The 19,686-nt window shown below is 30.4% G+C and overlaps 2 protein-coding genes across 9 annotated transcripts; both read left to right on the forward strand.

The window, feature by feature from the left end:
* Positions 1-1,951: 1,951 nt before the first annotated feature.
* Positions 1,952-8,704, forward strand: LOC129315866 (nuclear-pore anchor-like). 5 transcript variants are annotated; one of them, XM_054959985.1, is made up of 15 exons: positions 1,952-2,494; positions 3,099-3,225; positions 5,201-5,370; positions 5,464-5,563; positions 5,643-5,721; positions 5,848-5,888; positions 5,981-6,054; positions 6,147-6,249; positions 6,323-6,421; positions 6,495-6,572; positions 6,695-6,916; positions 7,007-7,054; positions 7,470-7,508; positions 7,772-7,828; positions 7,948-8,704. In XM_054959985.1, exons 1-15 carry the CDS (start codon positions 2,064-2,066, stop codon positions 8,032-8,034), a joined length of 1,755 nt encoding a protein of 584 aa, XP_054815960.1. In that variant the 5' UTR covers positions 1,952-2,063; the 3' UTR covers positions 8,035-8,704. The 5 variants fall into 5 exon arrangements, with proteins under 5 accessions (XP_054815960.1, XP_054815961.1, XP_054815962.1 ...); XM_054959986.1 differs by having other exon boundaries at positions 6,510-6,572; XM_054959987.1 differs by lacking the exon at positions 6,495-6,572.
* Positions 8,705-14,641: 5,937 nt separating this feature from the next.
* Positions 14,642-19,267, forward strand: LOC129315867 (nuclear-pore anchor-like). 4 transcript variants are annotated; one of them, XM_054959992.1, is made up of 12 exons: positions 14,642-14,819; positions 15,090-15,325; positions 15,489-15,618; positions 15,982-16,110; positions 16,190-16,260; positions 16,534-16,636; positions 16,792-16,890; positions 16,992-17,054; positions 17,197-17,388; positions 18,139-18,189; positions 18,545-18,601; positions 18,777-19,267. In XM_054959992.1, exons 2-12 carry the CDS (start codon positions 15,096-15,098, stop codon positions 18,861-18,863), a joined length of 1,212 nt encoding a protein of 403 aa, XP_054815967.1. In that variant the 5' UTR covers positions 14,642-14,819; positions 15,090-15,095; the 3' UTR covers positions 18,864-19,267. The 4 variants fall into 4 exon arrangements, with proteins under 4 accessions (XP_054815967.1, XP_054815968.1, XP_054815969.1 ...); XM_054959993.1 differs by having other exon boundaries at positions 14,646-14,819; positions 15,139-15,325; XM_054959994.1 differs by having other exon boundaries at positions 14,646-14,819; positions 15,165-15,325.
* The last annotated feature ends 419 nt before the right edge of the window (positions 19,268-19,686 follow it).

The following is a 19,686-nucleotide window of genomic DNA, read 5'->3' on the forward strand; positions in this document are numbered from 1 at the left end:
ATTTATCCCTGTTAAACACTCTATAATAAATATAAAGTCATTATTAATAGAAACACTTTAAAAAAAAAGGCAACAATTACACCTCAAAAGACTAAAAATGTCTTATATTTTTGAACATCTGACTCTTAAAAAATGCCTTATATTTTTGAACAGAGAGAGTAATTATTAATTATATTTTTATTTTATCTCTACCTAATTGCCTATCACCTAATCCTTACTAATAGATATAGTATCAATATTTTTTCTTTCTCAATCATCATAAGATTACATTTTCATGTTTTTATAATTAAAAAAATATAATATTTAATCTTTTATTATATCTAAAACTTATTTTTTAAGAAAAATATAATCTTTGACTTTAAAAAGTAAATCAAAAAATGATATTAGTGATAAAAGTTTTAATATTGCAAGTTTTAATAAATTTATTTTCTTAATTTTTGGTTTTCAAGTATTGATTATCAATTTAGAAGTATCAAATACGTATCAAAAATTAAAATTTTTTAAAATTTAAAAATGTCATTTTGATATTTTATGAATACGTATCAAAAAAATATTAATGAGTATCAGTATATGATACCGATATAAATACATGATGTAATTTAAAGTATCAATTTTTTCATAAAATAAAGATTAATATATACAAATTTTCTTTGAATTTTTAATCAAATTGCATACCACCTTCTTCTTCAAAATATATAAACTATCAAGGAAAATTTCATATAATTTTTGCAAAGCTCAAGAAAAAATTGAGTAGTATTAACTTTTTGCAATGAGTTAAGTGAGAACATGTATAAAAGGAAATACTAGCTGTAATTAAAAAAAAAAGAGATAATGAAATTTTCAACCCTTTAAGTTTTGCTTTCGTTATTGAGTTAGTCTCTTAAGTTTAATTTTTATTGATTTAGTTTTTTATATTTTTTTAAGTTATCATATGAGTCTTTTAAGTTTTAAAATACAAATTGACTCTTAAAATAATATAATATGTAAAGTATATTATTGAGAACTTGATATATATATATATATATATATATATGTAGCTAAATAAGAATAAATTAATCATCAAATCAACATAATTTTTATCAATATAATTCTTATTGTGTTTTGTTCTCTTTTTATTAAAAAAATTGTATCTTTTACTTTTTTAACTAAGTAATTATATTTTTTAAATTAATCTTTATGGTTGCCATTGATATTTTATCATGTAGGTCAACAAATTTTATTAGTGCTGTCTCCTTTTTAAATAATAAGGACTAAATTAATAATTAAAATAAACTTAAAGGACTGAATTAATAAAAATTAAATATGAAGGATTAAATTAATAATTGAGATAAATATAAGGAGTTAAAAGTTGCATTATCCTTAAAAAGGTGAAAAAATTAAAGGAATTCAAAATTAAATACTAGTTTTAGACTAGTCTTTTGTGACAAATCAAAATTCAAATATTTATAAAAAAAAGTGTCTCATATTTAACATCTAACTATGTTTCAAACAGGATTGTCTCTAGTGAGTAATGAAAAAAGTAGTTTTAAATTAGATTAAGAAGCAGTTGTGGAATTTCCTGGTTTGTTCAAAGCAGCATCATCACCTGGAGAAGAGAAGAAGAAGAAGAAGTGTGAGTCCCAGGAAATTGCCCACGAAGGTCAATGATTTCTCACAACTCAGATTTCAACCCCAACCTCTTGCTTCTGGCCGGTAAGAACAGCAACGTCTGATAGTAATAATTTAATAATTAACCATACCCACTATCTTGTATTACTTTATATCAAAATTTTGACTTGTTCTATTCCTTCCACGCAATCATGACTTTTTCGCTTCGATATTCAAAGCATCGCCGAGATTTAGAAATAACCCAGAAGAGTCACAGAACTTCACAAGAACGAGAGCTCTTTTACTTTATATATATATATATATATATATCACCAAATAATGGAACTCAAGCGTGGCATAATAATAATAATAATATTCCTTGAAGCTCTCTCTCTTGTTCTTTCTTTTATCAGCTTCTTCTTGAAATCGCGCGCGGAGATTTTTGGCTGGCTTTGATATTGGATTAACCTAGCTAGATGCTTCTGGTTCATGGGATTCTGAATTGGTTTCTGGGGTTGTTTAGTTTCACAGAAAATAACGGATTGTTTTCATCCAGTTTCTCAGATTATAGCAACAATAATGATAAGCCTTGGCTATTGTTCATCACTTGCCTCGTAATTCTAGGCTTTGGCTTGTTGTTGCTGCATTGCACAGAAACTAAACAATCTGACAACACTACTTTAAATTATGGAAATGAGGAGTTTCAGAGTCTGATTGATCTTTTAAAGGAGGAAGAGGATCAGGAGCAGCCCGGCGATCAAATAGGTCTCGGTCTTGTGGCGGTCTACGAGGCCACTGGTGACCGGACGGCTAACAATGGTGGTGGTCGGAGCGATGGTGCTTGTTGCGCCTTCTGCGGCAATTTGAGCACCACAAGGTGTTCAAGGTGCAAGACCGCAAGATATTGGCAAGTAGTCTCCTCAACTATAATATATTATTTATACATGTGATTTATTTTTCACTGTACTTAATGATTACACGATGTTTTTCTTTTTAAATATTATAATAACTAATTACAATGATTAATTATCCAAAATCATAAATTTATTTCACTTGCATATCGATGATTTAACAGTGCTTTCTTCTTTGTTTTTTGGCCAGAATTTAACTGTGTTCTTAAGTTTTTGCGACTAAGCATGTATTTTCAAATTTAAAGTATAATAATTTTAAAAAGACAATAACACTTCAAGTTATAATTTTAAAATATTTAGTATGGAAAGTAATACATGATGATTAAGTGATAGATAATTAATGCAATTATTTGTATGTCAAAATTTATTTGTGAAAATTATTTGATATTTAATACTACTGACATCCACATTCGAGTCTGCTAGTCGAGTCTCAATTAAAAGGAGAGTAAAATTTTGCTGACATTTTTTTTTAATTTACAAGATTCAAAACGGGGCTTTGTTCAAAGAAAATCAAATTCCTCCAATATAATTCGATGTTTGTTGAAATTAACAGTCATATATATATATATATATATATTTGTTTTCTTGTGGGTTTGTCAGCTCAAGGAGATGCCAAGTTCTGCACTGGAGATTAGTTCATAAGAATGAATGTAGAGAGACAAAAACTGTGGACCCAGAAACACATCAGTCTCATGAAGCCTTAAGAATTGTTAACAAGTCTAAAAAGGTAAGCTTGATTAATTTCATATATATAGGCAATTAATTTGACACCAATGGTTCATTAGTTTATTTGCTTCATTTGATCATTTACAGGTTGAAATTATAATTAGCTTAATTAACTGCAATTAATCCCATGTTGTGTAAAATAAAAAATTGGAAGAAAATTAAATACCTAGCTAGCGATCAGGTTAAAGAATAATCAGTAAAAAAGAAATAAAACAAGTGGTTAATTAGTTAGTAATGTATTTGTTTGTTTGTTTATTTTTTGTCCTTTGTGCTTGATAATCGTCATTAAGCGTTACAAAATCACCACAATGGAAAAAGCCCTTGCCTATCTTGATTATAAATAACTAGCCACTACTACAGCTGGCAAGGGAAGAATAACATTCTTTAATTAAAAGTGAATATTTAAAAAAAATTATGTAATCATATGTAAAAAATAACAAAAATGAAGAGAAGAGAGAATAAAATACCAGATCAAATCAAATTTAATGAAAAATTAGGTTTTATAATTGAGTCAAGTTGAACCAAAGGAGCATTGGGTTGAAGTCTTGAAGATAATTAAACCTGAGGCTTCTCTTCATGCTTTACTCATTACAGACACATTTTAAGGTGCTAGCGTTGAAAAGATTTTTGGAAATTTGGTTGAGAAAATAAAAATAAAAATTGACTGATATGTTTTCATTAGTAATCCTAACATATACTGAAAACAATATTTAGGATTAAAGGAAATTATTATTTGCCAACTACATATATTTCACAAGTAATATCAGTCATCGTAAACTATTCGTTTGGAGCAATGCTATTCCTAAAATGTTAAATTGGTGTAATGTCACCCCTTAGCTAACCAACATTGATGTCTACCGTTAGTTTTATATTATTTTTGAATTAGAGGGCATTTTTTGCTCCTAAAATATTTAAGAAGGGAATTGTTACCTTGAAATTCAATAATATGATGAAACTAACGTTCTGAATTTTTTTTTGCTTAACAGTTAAAAAATTTATCAGTTTATATTAATAATTAATTACATTGACATCAATTTTTTTCTCTTAATTTTTTTTTAAAAACATGTGCATATTGACATTGATTATTCATATAAGTAGAGAGATTATTTTTCCTGTTATTGAATTTTAAAGTACCAGTTACTTTTCTATGGATACTTTAAAGGTAAAAATGGGTTTTAACTCAAGTTAAATATGGAGTTAACTTAAATGTCCATTAATCTAGAGCAATATGGTAAGCATTTTAACTTAAATGATTTTTTTGACTCAAAATAATTTACCATCTGTAATTCATTAACTCAATAAATTACAAAAGCTAAATTATTCTAATTCTAAATTTAGAATTAAACCGATAATTGAAATAAATTTTAAGAATTAAATTTTTTCATGAATTTTTTTTCACCAAAACGCTTGATCCTTCTTTAAAATGTCTAGAACTTATGGTATTTAAGTGTAATTAAAAACTTTAGAAGATCCCCATTTTCCCTACTTATTAGATTTAAATCTAAAACTTTATTTAAAAAAAAAAAAAAAACATGTGCCCGGAGCCAACTGAATGGAAAACCCAGATTTTCAAAAGTTTCAGCCTCTCAACGTTGTGAAGTTATAGCAAAATCTCTACATATAAATTCATTCATAAATGAAACCAAGCTGCCTCCATTATCATGAATTTGAAAGATTTTTGCCAATTGCCATCCTCCTCCACACAGAACAGAAAGTACTACTGAGTGATACTAACACTATCCCTTGCTATTTGCATGCGTAGTTTCTGAGTCTGAGAATGTGCATATGCTTACTAAATACCTTAGCGTGCAACTTTAAGGTCAAATTTTGGAACAAGTTAAAGCCACTTTTAACTTTACGAGTCACTTCTAATTCTATGTAGCTTGAATGTGATGGCCTTCTGTATTTGTTGCAATCTGTTGTTAATATAGTGTTTCAGTTTTCATTCAAAAAAAATTCCACGAGCCATTGTGCAGGAAGGGTTTGATGAGTGGAATTCGGGAGTGAAGGACACTGACGGCAGTCACAACGCAACAGGGAAACCCACCCAAGTGTCCGGTGACGCTCTCAGCAATTGCTTCAGTTGTGCCTTGTGTGGCTGCACAGCCACTACGAGATGCTCGCGATGCAAAGCCGTCAGATATTGGCAAGCCTTGAATTTTCATCATCATCTTTTTCTTTGTTTGTTTTGTTGTTATTGGTGGCATCTAATTCTTGTGCTTGTTATGTTCTTTCTCAGTTCAGCGAAGTGCTTAATTGAAGATTGGAGATGGCATAAAGTTGAATGCACTCCGAAGAACGTGGATTCCGCTCAAACAGAAAGACCTTCTCCGGGAAACGTAGGTTTTTATTTCTAAATGGAATTTCTGGAAGCTGTGGATACAGGTGTTTGGATTTTTTACGATTTTTTCTTTTTAGGTCGGGTTGCTTGAGAATCCTCATCAAGAGGAGGGTCATGATCATTCACCTCATCCCCTTGCTTTGGGATTTTATTCAGGTGTCTGCCAAATCATACCAAATTTTTGATTGGGAATGTTGTCCAAAATAACTAGTTGTGCATTGGATGGGTAATTCCAATTCTTCATTAATTGTTAGCCTTCTTGTCCTTTTCGGTCTATTGCAGAAGGAACCACCAACACCAACCCTCTGATTAGAGGCTGTCAGGTATGCTGGATATAGTTGTTTATGTGGAAAAAAGTGGGTGTGGGTCGGTGATTAAAGGACAGAATTAATCATGAACTTATGATTTAATGAAGGAACCTACTAAGAGACCACAGGATCATACAGTGGAAGGGGTGAGATGCCACGAAGATGAAATAGCAATGTTTAGGTGAAGTTTCCATTTGCTGTCTTGGTTTCTTGTTCGATTTGCTTGAATAAAAACTTAATTATAATATTCTCTTGTTTCGTATGTTTGATCAGGAATGAGATTATATTTCTTAAAGAAGAGCGTGACAAATGGGCAGCACGAGCAAATTTTGCTAGACAGAGATATCAGAGCTTAAAGAAAGAATCTGAACACCAGGTGATATGTCTCAAATTTGGGAGTGGCCGTGCAGTTTAACCATTTTAGGGCAAATGCTTACTTTATTTTACAGTTGCTTGTCTTGAGTAACGAAAAGAAACTGATATCAAATGCTGAGGCACAAGCTCAAAATGCGGTTCATCATTTATCTGAGAGGCTACAAGACTTGCAGGTTTTGATTGTGATTAATCCTGTTACATAATTCATATTTTTAACATATCCTTGTCTTGAACTGTTCAACTTAGTTTAATTCCATACAGATTGCAGTCCAAGCAAACTTTGCAGAGAAAAGAAAGCAAGAAGAATATATACAAAAACTGGAGGCCTGTTATCTTAAGTGCCTTATCAGTATTTTAATTTCTCTTGATTGATAGGAAGGAAAATCTTTATATACCTTTCTTTTTTTTTTATTTTGTTTTATTCATTGGAACTTGTTAATCAACAGAGTAAATGTGCTGAATTGAAGAGGGAACTGCAGAAAGAGTGGGAACACATCCAAGAGCTTACTGCAGCGCATGATGAGAGACATAAGACTGCTGAAATTGCCATGAGAGAAGTTGAAGAGAAAGAAAAAGAGCTCCAATCAGAGCGGGAATATGTCCAACTGTTAAAGGAGGATTTTCGTAGAGATGTTGCAGCTGCAGAATCTAGAACAATGATAGCTGAGGTAATTATTGGTGCCTATTTCAAAATATGCCTTGTTCCAGGTGAACTTTCCTAATGACTCATAGTTACTTTCTCTCGGTTTGCCCTTCAGGCAAGGCTCCTTGAACTTGACAGAAAAATTAGATCGAGAAATGATAAGGTGCATCTCCTTTCTTCTTGTCTGTTGGTGTCTCTAGCAAGTTTAATAATTTTTCAAGTTTAGAAAGTGTACTCATGGAATAAAAATTATCAATCTCACAAGGAATAGCATTGCATGGACTTTTCCATAATATTTTCCCAATTTATAAATGTATATTTGTATAATATATAAAATGCAAGTTCTGGTAATGAAGACGTTTTTACTATGCATTGCATAATTTCTAGATATTAGCCCATATAACAAATTAACCTCAATAATATCAATTGGTGGAAATTTTAAATCTATAATAATTAAATTCGCTTGGCAAGTCCCATAAAATGGTAGGAAAAGGCATGTAAAATGGGGACTGCTTTGTTAGTATGCTCGAGTTCTGAATTTGAGAACCTCGTGTTCCTGACTTCTTCCTTCTATTCAGGTTGCTGTCTGGACAGACAGTTTCGGCCGACCTGCCATGGTAAGTTACCTTTTTTTTTTTTTTTGGGGGTGAAGTATGGAGGATTATAATCTTTTGGCAGGGATGAAGAAATTCTTGTTGTGGTTGAAGAAAACCCATATAACCGTTATACTAGGGAAGAAATCTTTCCAGTTCTATTGCCAAATAAGGGTTTCGATTACAGGATTTCTAAAAGCGGGAACATAAATCCTGGTCTTCCAAGTGTCGACCTTGACTTACTTGAACTCTATGTTAAACCTGAAACCATTTCCTATTAAATGCAGGCATGCGCCATCTGCCTGAGCAATGAAAAGGATTTGGCCTTTGGCTGTGGGCACATGGTGAGCTTTTCCAAACAGATCAACAGTTCCCACCCTCCCCCCCCCCCCAAAAAAAAAAAAAACAAAAGAAAAAAATTTCCTTTATATGTTGTGATAATTTTCAAGTGATTCTGTTACAGACCTGCAGAGAATGTGGATCAAAATTATCGAAGTGTCCCATATGCCGAGAACAGATCACAAGCTTTGTCAGGCTATATCCTGGGTGATCATTGTAGGGTATCAATATCATGTACATATTCCGTATGAGCCATGTCTTGTATCCATGTTGATGCTAGATAACAAAGCTCCTTACTGGTGCTACATGTACATTCCTTTCAACCTTCCCCATCGTTTTCCCTCCCACCCCAACCAAATGATTGGCCGATACAATACATATCTACTCACACAATGGTATGCTGATTAGAGACAGCAGAAGTAACTTCAAAGTATGGAAGAAAATGAAACTTAGACGGGAAACGTGTAGGCATATGAGCATATCAAGCCACTTTTCAGTAAAACTTCTCTCAAACCTCTAACATGCTCCCTTGTATGTTTTTCACTGATTTGGTGTTTTTATTTTTTGTATGCCAAATCTACATAAGAATCTCTAGTTCATAACCTACAAGTTTGATGCGTAGGTGGTAACAGTTTGAAGTGTAAGCATCTTAGTTGTCTTGGTTGTTTGGAAGAGTTTTTCATTTTTTTTTTTTGACCATAGAAACAATTATGTACTTATGTAGGAAATTACAAGAATGAATCCTCGAGAGTCTATGTCAACTCGTCCAAATGACTGATAGAGCATCTTGTCTACACATGTACACCTCTAGATTCAAACCTGTTTGACTTCTTCCCTTGTAAACCATCCACTTGTGAATAAATATGCAAACATACTAGACATTTTGTTAACATCTTCTAACACGTTTATACGTTTATTCATATCTGACTTGATGGATCCATCGTTTGTAAAATAGATACACACACACACACACACACACACACAAGAGTTTTTGTCTGTTCTGTTTGTATTTTTTATCTGACCGTGTCATATACTAACAGAAGATCATAAACTGTCCTGAGATTTTATCTGGGAGATAGTATTCATAGCCAGCTGAATCTGCTGCGTTGAAAATGTATCCTTGGTTTTATGATGCAGGGGATGTTAATCCTTGTTTTCTGACTGTTTCAAAAGATGAGACAGGATCATCAGTTGTGTAATTTGGTAATCTGAGTTGAGTTGCAGGATTAACATTTGACTTACCGATATTGGAAACAAAGATTAAAGCAGTTTAATTATTTGAATTGTGATAAGAAAGTGAAAAACATGCCGTACAATTACCCGTCCCTTCATCAAGTTGAACTCCTTGAACAACTAGTGACGTGGTGGAGAAGTCAATATCCTCAAACCAGCACGACACTTGAATGTCGTCATTTCTTGTTTGACCTGGAAGAATGTCGTCATTTCACATCCATGCTTTTTGCAATATTTTAAATGTTATATGACGGCAACAATCTATTCTCTTAATTTAGTTTTTCTGGGGCAAATAATTTTGCTAATATAGATGGATAACTCCTTAAAATTTTGACTTGCTAATATTGGAAATAAAACTCATGAGAAAGTCAATACATGCTATGCAATTACCCTTTATCGAGATGAGTCAACCAGCAACCAATTAGTAACGTGTTGAAGAAGTCAATATTCTCAAACTAACGATACTTGAATGACATGCCGTCATTTCACTTCCATGCCATTTGCAATTTTTAAATTTTATATGCCCGCAACAATAATTCTTTTAATTTAGTGTTTTATGTGTAAATAACTTTGCTAGTACAGATGGATAATTCCTTAAGCTTTAAATTATGTGTAAATAAACTGATATTATGTTTTATTATTAGTGCTCTCTTCGATCTTATTTATTAGTTATTTTTAATATATTTTATCAAAATTAAAAAAAACTTTAAATCTTATTAATTTTATTTAAAAATTCAACAAATTTTTAATGTTATCTTTATTAAATATACTTCCTTTGGACTACAATATACTTCCTCCCTTAAAAAATGTAAGGTATTTTTTAAAAAGTTTGATGTTAAAAAATATAAGGCATTTTTAATTTTTAAGGTTTAATCCTTGTTTTTTTTTTAAAGTACCCTTATTGATAAATAACTTTATATTTATTGTAGGGTATTTAATAGAGGTAAATATAAAAATATAATGTTAGTTTAAAAGTATGTAACTACTTTATAGATTGAAAATGCCTTATATTTTTTAATTGAAGGAGTATAATATTGGTAATTTCTTTAGGATTATAAAAAAAATTTAGTTAAAACCTTAGTTTTTTTAAAAAATATATTTTCAATTGTACCCTTATTAAATATCCTATATAAATACCTTAATAATTCTAGTATATCATTTTTTTATCAAAAAGAATAATAAATAAAATAGGAGTATAGTTAAAAAAAATTATAAAAACTATCAAATGCCTTATATTTTGAATAAAACATAGCTTCTATAAGATATCGTGTATTGTGGTCCAAAGATACGTCCATTAAAAACAAAACATTCAAGTATTTAATACCTTCTCAACATTTAGTAAAAGCAAAAGGCTAAAAATAAATATAATAATCATTAAGATGTTTTGTAAATAAAATTAAAACAAATACTCTCTGTTGGTCTCTGTTGGTCATGCAAATGGGACGAGAGGCGTGCTCAACAAACTAATTAATGAGGGGTTTGTTAAGTGTTTGGGAGGGTTTATTATTAAGTTTTAGAAATATTTGCTCATATCCAAAATTAAAAGGGTTTATGTGCAATGCAATTTAGCCTCAATATTATAATTATTTTTTTTTAAAAAAATTGGGTTGATGCTATTATGCACACACACACGCGATGGATTAAACATTACTAAACGTTATAATAGACAAGTGTTCATGCTTGGTGGTTTTTACTCGGTCCATTTAGGTTTTCTTTATTGTGATTAATTAAGTAGCTAATCTAGGAGTAGCATGTTTGAGGAAGTAATTAACCCTAATTTCCCCCTCTTTTAAGAAGAAAGGTATTGCATACCCAATACCCACTCTCTAGTCTCTATCTGTCATTAGCTGATTTATCAGTTTTTTTTTAAATTTATTTTGAAATATTTGTAATGAAATTTCCAAATATTGCATATATAACTGATAGTTGAATTTGTTTGTGAAAGTAAACCCGAAAAGTACGCAACTTGATAAGGAAGAAAGGTGTTGTATTTCCCTTTCGTCTTCGTCAATACAAATTCAGCGCATGTACATGAACATGGCTTTCGTTTTCAGAGTTATTTGAAATTAGACGTTGTCCTATACATTATATAAAATTTGAAAATTATTTCGGGGATATATTAAGAGTTTTTATATTTTATATCCTTATATTAACGTTGATTCATGAGCTAATTTTCTAATTTTTAGAAGCATCTAATTCAATAGAAGTTATTTTTTATTAGCTGCCTTCCGTTTCTTCCCCCAGATTTTTCTGTCTTCAATAGTTCAATTGATTTATTATATATATATATATAATGTTTGGTGATAATTCAAGTGACAAGAATAAAGCAAGGTGTAGTTAGATTAATTTTAAAAGTATTTTTTTATAAGAAAAGGACATTTAAGGGAAGCTGGCAAGATAGACATCACTGTATGTTGTTCTTAGAAATTTCATGAGATCATTTGACCGCCTTATAAAGTATTGCTCTTTCATATTAGTTAATTAATTAATCGTAAAAAAATGGTTTGAATTAGTTGGGCCTATAAGAAAAATGGTAGGCTATAATGATTTTAAATTAGTTGATTTGAGGGTTATGATCCAATTTTATTTTTGTACTTATTTTTTTAGAAGTGTTGATCACCTTATACTTTTAAACGAAGCAATTTTACTTTTAAATTATTTTTTTGGGGAGCAAAAAACTTCTTATATTAGTCAACCGTTGATTTTACCCTTTTTTCACTGAAATGGCATGTGCGTCCATGCACAATGACATGTAAGATTTTGACTATGTCATTTGATGCTAAAGTCTTTTTTTAAGAATGCTAGATATCCTGAAATCTTGTTCAAAAAAATTTAATAACTATTATTAAAATATTAAGTATTTTAATATTTAATAATTTAAATATTATTATTTAAAACATTACACCACCTAATTTTATATTTTAATATTTTATAATTTTGTATTAAAAATGAAGGGAACAAATCTCTAAATTAATGAAGGAATTTTTTCTTCTCATTTTTATATTTTTTTTGTTAAGTAAATTTTTTTATAATATATTAATGAAATAAGCAGTATGTTTTAAATAAATATTTTTGTTGATATATTATTGGTATTGATTTATCATATTTTTTATTTTACTCCTAATATTATAACATACAGAGAATATTAAATTTGGTAGTGCAATATTTTGAAGAAAAATTGTTAGTTGACTAAAAAATTACAAAAAATGACTTTAAAATTTAAGGAATTTAACCATATAAAAATATAAATAAGTTCGGATACACACAAAAGGCGTAACGATCTGGGTACTATATTAGAGAGAAGATCGAAGATTGATATATAAAAAATAATTTATAAATTTTGAATGAATACTTATAAATAATAATATTTAAATTATTGAATATGAAAATAATTTATATTTTTACAATATTTATTAAATTTTACTTTAATAAAATTTTAAGGTGCTCAATGCTCATATAAAAGATTTTAAGGTGCTCATACTCTTGAAAGAAGAATTTATGAGCAAATTAGCACCAAAAAATATGACTATAGCCTTACCTATTATTGTGTGTGAGACCCACACATAAGTCATGTTAGCAAAAAATGATAAAATTAATGACTTCCTAATAGAATGACATTTTTGGACCTCAAAAAATACTTCAGGAAAAAAAAATTTCCTACTAAAATGCATAGAGCGTCTAGCACTGTTAAAATATAAATACATGGAAAAATTAAACTTTAACCCTTGATTTAATAATTATAAAAAAACTGGAAATTTTAAAACAAACAGTTAGAAATTTTACAATTCGCAAGATTTAACCATTAATTAACCAAAACTCTATATTTAATATTTGTAAATCTTTTATCTAATTTTTATACTATCTTAATATTTAATTGTACATTAATACACACACACACACCAAAAACCAATTCCATTCCATCGGAAAAAATACCAATTCCATCTTGATTATTCACTTTACAAATATTGAATAAATAATAATAGATAAAAAAGTAAATTGACCCTTAAATTATAAGTTTAGAAATGTAAAATTATAAATTTATTTTTTATATAATATTTATTTTTAATTTTTAAAAATAGTATAATATGTTTTTGTTAATAAAAATTAACTTTAATCATTAATTGATAGAAAATGAAAAAAAAATTTAAAAACTATAGAAAATGATAAAAAATTATAGTAAATGACTAAAAAATTACATGCAAAGATTCAAAAAAGTTACAAATTTTTTGGTCTAACTAATGGTTTAGTTTAATTTTTGTTAATGATATGGCTAAATTGCACAATTTTAAAAAGTTGAAGGAAAAATTATAAAAAAAAAAGAATTTATAGTCCTTGACACTTCTAAACTTATAATTTAAAAGTCAATTTACTCTTGTACCCAATAATAGTCTATGTAATTTAATTTTTACTATGCCAACAAAACGATATTATATTAGGCAAAGCATTTTTCCCCCGTTCCGGTCAATGATTGGAAAATGCTATTTTTTTAATTATAATTGCAAGACTTCTTTCAAGTTTGGCCAAGAAAATTTCTCCAACAAACGACAAAGACAAGAAGAAACGGAAAACTTCCATCCACTTGTATCAATAATTTATAATTATAATCTACCATTAGTTTCTTTTTCATCCTACCAAAGAATATTTCATTTGTTTTTAACTTTCTAGCCTTTCTCATTTCTTATTGAAAATATAAAATAGATTCCCCTTAATTAAGTTTGTTTAATATGTAAAAATTGAAAATCAAATACTCAATTATTTCTTTAAAGAATGGAAGTTTTTACTGCTACCGTCAGCCAAGTGTCGATTCCATTTAAGGACCAAAATTTGACAAGAACTACATTAAATATTTTTTAAAACTATAAAGCGTGAAATTACAATCAAACAGTAATATTTATTTAGATTTTGTTTACACACATATATTAATTATAATATTAAAAACCTTTTGATATAAATTTTATAGAATTTAAATATAACTAACATTACGAAACATGAGAAATAGCCCACACTTTTTGAATACTTTTTCTAATCTTATATATAAGTTACTTTTTTTTAAAAAATTGATAATCCTTTTTTATATATAACTCTGCATAAAAAATGGATTATTAATTATTTTCTTTTAATTTTAATTTTTCACAATTTTCTATGAATAGGATAAGAGGCTGCATACCAGAAAATGTTTTTAAAAATGATAATTTAATAAGGATAAAATGAGAATTTTTTAAGACAATATCGATGTTTTAATTACTTTTTTAAGATTCCATTGAATTAATTAATTGTGACTTGTATGTGGGAATGGATCGAGCATATATTAGACTTGGATTATAATTTTAAGCCCCTGGCTTCAACCGTCACATCATTGACTAGTAATAAGCTAACTTACGATAATTTAAAAGTAACACTAGATAGCACTTGCCCAATTGTCATAACTCAATTGGCATCAGATGATGTCACACTAGTTAATTGGATTATACTAATGAACGCATATTTTCTCGGAAAAATCCCTCAATACTGAGATCACTGAAAAAGAACCTGTCACTGATTTGGCTGGGGCTTTCACTCCATAGGTCAATATTTTTGGAAGTGGTAATTCACAACACGATAAATTATTTTACCACTTATTATAAACCTCCTTATTTGATCCTTCCCATTGATTTATGGTGATAAAGATTTATCCTTCATGACTTTCATTTCTGAATGAACTTATCTCATCCTCTGAAGAAAATTTCTATGGTTTTAATATCAAGATGAGCACTGGAGATTAAGGTAAGTCAATGGTTTTTGGTAGACCTGAAAACTTCAAGTCAAGCTTTTATGTATTTTCTAGTTTCCCCTAGTTGATTGGTTCTCATTTCCTGGTACTTGCTTCTGATCTAACTTTAAGTTGTGAAAGTAAGTATCATAATTGGATAGGAGCAAGACATGGCAGTTCCTAAGAACACAAGCTTGTCCTTCCAATTTCTTAACTCACTGAAATCACAGAGTGCCTTTAAGGCGTTTGATGGGTTGTTTTTTAACCTACTATGGTTCTTCAAGTTCATAATGATGATCATGGTCATACTGTTCCTGGGGTGGCTTTTCTTAGCTGATAAAAGAGAACCCTATTATCAGTACTCCAAAGCAGAGGATGGAAAAGACAGAAAGGTTCAAGATGAAGATGAAGATGGGAAGTTTGGTTCTGCAAGAGAGGATTTGGATGCTTGCTCATACTGTGGAAAATTATGCACCATAACCAGAAGAACTTGCTCACGTTGCAAAACTACTCTGTATTGGCAAGTCTCAATTCTTTTTTATAAGCTTTTCCATCCTGATTGTTCATACTCTTTTAGCTTAGATATGAGTTTCCTGGTTAATGTATGATATAAATTTAGAAATATTCAATTTACTTTGTGATTAGAGTAAAGATGACTCATTCTGGTCTGTTGAATTTATCAGCTCATGGGCATGCCAAGTGACTCATTGGAGATTTTGGCATGAATATGAATGCAATGAGATGGAGACAGAACCACAGTATGAAAGACCTGTTCATGGTGCTTCTCAGCTTTTGATCAAGCAGCTTGAAAATGTAATGTTACTGTCATATACAAGTTTATTCCATTTTTTTTTTCATATGAAAGCCCACGTTTTAACTTGCTCATATCAGATGTATAAATACTGAAAAATCTGTAGGAGCATATGAATTTTGGATTCTGTCCAAATAGTTACTTGATTTTTAAATTTGATACTAGCTTAAATTTTTAAATTCATGCGTAGAACCTCATTTTTATACCTGTTATTTCATTGGTGATGTGGCATATTAATAGGGCTACCTATATATGTCTGAACATTCATATATTAGGAGGCTTGTTGGAAAGTTTTAAAGATTAAGACTGTTATCTGGGTATGATCTAAACTTGAATTATTGATTTATGATTGAAAATTTGGGCAGGGAAGTTCTTACTCTTCTGATGAAGATGATGAGCAGATAACAGATGCGAGAGAGGCACAACATGTTGAAGCAAATGAAGAGCAGCTTAAGAAACAGCTCAAATTCAATCTTCTAACTGGAAGTTCTGAGGTATGAATATTGAGGATGGAACTTCATCTGAGAAAAAATCAATGGCCAGTTTGTGAATTGAACTTTTGTTTTGATGCAGGAAGCTATTGAGGAACCCCATGAAATAGCAGAACAAGTCAGAACACTAAAGGAAGAACTGGCAAAGATCAAGTACAAGAGTCTTTTATTATTCTTGATTTTCCTCGTTTCACTTGTTCACAAGATGTTACTTTGTTTCATCCAAAACTTTCTTTAGGAACAATTTCATGTCTCATTAAAGTTGCAAAGCAATTGAAATGCTGATGTGGTTGACAGATACTCAAATTTCTTTTACAGTAGTAACTAGGTGGACTTTGTGGATTACTTGGAATATGAAGAATGCTAGTTATAAATTTTGTGCAGATTGGTTATGCTTACTGACATGAAATATTCGCTGATAATCAGAAATGAGAATATGTCACTAAAATCAGAGCGTGACAACTGGGAAACGCTAGCAAGGAGTGCTAAAGAGAAACTAGACAGCTTCATCAAAGAATCTGAGCACCAGGTAATTGCAGTAGTCATGAGAACAAGAAGCTTAATTCATGTTAATCCTTTGATTAATATAGAAATGCAGAGAAAACTATGAAGTATAAGTTTGTAAATTCTAGGGATGTGAGAAGGGCTAATATAACACTTTGTGTTGTTTACTACTTTTATCAGATGCTCATTCTGAAGCATAAAAAGGAATTAATATCAGACTCGGAGAAGCAAGCACGTGCTTTGGTTAATAGTTTGTCTGAGAAGCTACGCTGTTTGCAGGTTATGCTGCTGCCAAATTACTTTGCACACACACACACACACAATTAGTTCAAGTGATTCTGTATGTGGCTATCTTTAAACTCTGTGGATATACCGTGTAGATTGCAGAGGACAAGAGGGTTGCAGAAATGAAAAGGCAAGAAGAATTCATACTCATGCTAAAGGTATATGATTCCTCTAACCTATAATTGTACTTAACCACTCGGATTTGTTGACAAGAATATTGTAGAGAATCAAAGGTGAAGGTCAAACGTGTAATTTTCTGAGATTAATATGATATGTAATGCCAGTAGAAATGTTGTACAGAATGAATATTCAAAGGCTGTGAGAGAGGTACAAGAAGAGAAAGAAAATGTGAGAAAGCTGAGAAAGGAGCGAGATCGGGCCACAGATTTTGCCATGAAACTGGCTGAAGAAACTGGCCAAAAACTACTCACTGCACTTGATGCTGTTGCTGCAATTGAATCTAGAATTGCTTCTCCTTCTCCTTCTCCAGAGGTATTACTTAGGGAGAATGGCAATGAGGGCCTCTAGAGAAGAAAAAATAGCAGTGAGAGCTGAACACAACTGAAAGATTATCTGTTCACAGATACAGATTCATCGATTCAATTGTGAATAAATGAGCCTTAAGTTGTGTTTGGCCCTCACTGATATTTTTTTCTCCTCTGGGGGCCCTCATTGCCACTCTCCCTATTATTTATAACACATATATACATGAATCTTCTATAGTGGTAGTATCATCTAGTGGGACTCTAAAGTAGCTGGCTATACCAGTGAAGAGAAAAATAGAGACAGTAATGAGACCAGTCTAGCATGTGAATCTTATACAGACCTATCGCTATATTATAAGCCCAAGTTTAAAGGGAGATAAACATAAGTTTAAGCCTATCGACAACCCCACTCTAAAGCACTTTACTGTTTACTGCACAACTCTAAAAGAGAACTCATATAACTATTAACTAGAATCATTGGATAAATATTTAACACAAGTATTTGATGTGCATTAAAAAAACATGACATTGCTTCGCTAAGCTATTTGAAATTAGCTAAAGTGGTAAGGGTGAAATAGAATATGAATAAAGCTTTAGGTTTAACTCGTATGATGATATAGTGAAAAAAAAAACAACAACAACATTTGTTTAAATTCGGAATATTGATTTTGCTTTTGCATGAAAAAATTTGTGACTAGTTTGTGTACTTTATTCTGTATTTGAAATTTTCTGTTTTCTAATTATTGACTTTATTTAGGTTTCTCGAAGGAACAGTTTGGACAGAAATCCAATCTTCCTTAATGAACAGGTATGTTAAATAGTATAGGTCCATAAAAAAATCAAAAGAAAACTTTTTTTGGTTTAACATTCAAATATAAATGTAAATGATTAAGATAGTGTTTCTTACAGTAAATGAATTGTTTAGTTCACAAAAAATTTACCATTATTTATTTAATTTTTTTTTAATATAATCTCTTTGATATTTTTGCCTCATCAAAACTGTTATTCCATATTGTCTGATTTTCATGGGTATTATAATTAATTACAAATGAATTCTAAATCAGTTGTCAGCCTATAGAATAAATAAATAGTGACAAAATAAATCCAAAAAGATTAGGCTTGATAAATCTGAGCTAACACAAGCATTTTACAATGAAATGCAGGCATGTGCAATATGCTTGACCAATGATAAGGACATGGCCTTCGGTTGTGGACACATGGTGAGACTAACTCTAATAGAATAATGAATGATTTAGAATCAGTACTTCATGTCAGTTCTACTAACTGTAATGAATTTGAATTTCTATTAGACTGTGTACGCACTTGAGCGCGCGTGTAAAATTAGGTCTGGTTTTGGTGTTGCATTGTGATTATAATGAAGTGATAATGATACAGACTTGTAGAGATTGTGGGTCAAGAATGTCAAAGTGCCCAATATGCAGACAGAAGATCAAAAGCAGAGTCAGGTTATTTCACAGCTGATTTGTAGAGATTGTGGGTCAACAATGTCAAAGTGAACTTTGTGCAGAAGAACATCAAAAGCAGAGTCAAGTTATTTCATAGCTGATTTAAATTCGCTTAAGACTTCATATATATTATAAACAGTGTGGCTTTCCTTTAACTTTGTGTACGACGTGTCTGTATCATTGTGTGTCACATGATTGATCATATTAGTTATCATGTGATTTCTATCACTCAGCAAACACAAGTCAGCAGCACGTCGACAAACTTCTGTACGGCTCAATGTGTATATTTTCTCATACTTTTTTGTTTGAGAGAATATATATATATACATACATATACACCCACATAATATTGTTGAAGTGGGTCTCATGACTAAGATCTTTTTGATTCTCATTCTATTATTGGAGAAGATTCTTATTAAATTTCATCCACTTATTCTTTCGGTCAATACGATAGTGGGCCTGAACTTGATAGGCCTATTGGTCCAATGGTGGATCAAATTTTTCACAACTATATAAAAATTCAATTTTTGACTTAACCTGATCTTCTGTAGATGGGATTGCTAGACTATTTAATTGATATTCATAATTACCACCACCTGTCTGCACTTTTGACGTTGGATTTAATGCTTTACTGAAATCATAATTATTCATTTCACTTTAAACCTAAACCTTCATCACGAATTGTTGTAGAATATCCATTAGTACTAGATTGAGCGTCTATTAGTGAATAAAAAATTATTCTACAACGCTTCTGTAAACGTAATTCGTTGTTTTTATTACAAAGCAAAACTTAAAAAACCAAGTCAAAGAAACCAGCAAACGATTTTCCCCATAATTGA

The sequence above is a fragment of the Prosopis cineraria genome, unplaced genomic scaffold, assembly GCF_029017545.1.
Source record: "Prosopis cineraria cultivar Desert tree isolate PC_DT_omini unplaced genomic scaffold, ASM2901754v1 PC7, whole genome shotgun sequence".
Lineage (NCBI taxonomy): Eukaryota > Viridiplantae > Streptophyta > Magnoliopsida > Fabales > Fabaceae > Prosopis > Prosopis cineraria.

Bases quoted from the DNA above. Each gene is read 5' to 3' on its own strand.
- LOC129315867 (XM_054959991.1), top strand. From the start codon at position 14,976: ATGGCAGTTCCTAAGAACACAAGCTTGTCCTTCCAATTTCTTAACTCA. The intron at 16,111-16,189 runs GTATGAATATTG...GTTTTGATGCAG, and splicing joins TTCTAACTGGAAGTTCTGAG to GAAGCTATTGAGGAACCCCA. The intron at 16,261-16,533 runs GTACAAGAGTCT...GCTGATAATCAG, and splicing joins GAAGAACTGGCAAAGATCAA to AAATGAGAATATGTCACTAA.
- LOC129315866 (XM_054959985.1), top strand. From the start codon at position 2,064: ATGCTTCTGGTTCATGGGATTCTGAATTGGTTTCTGGGGTTGTTTAGT. The intron at 6,573-6,694 runs GCCTGTTATCTT...GTTAATCAACAG, and splicing joins AATATATACAAAAACTGGAG to AGTAAATGTGCTGAATTGAA. The intron at 6,917-7,006 runs GTAATTATTGGT...TTTGCCCTTCAG, and splicing joins CTAGAACAATGATAGCTGAG to GCAAGGCTCCTTGAACTTGA.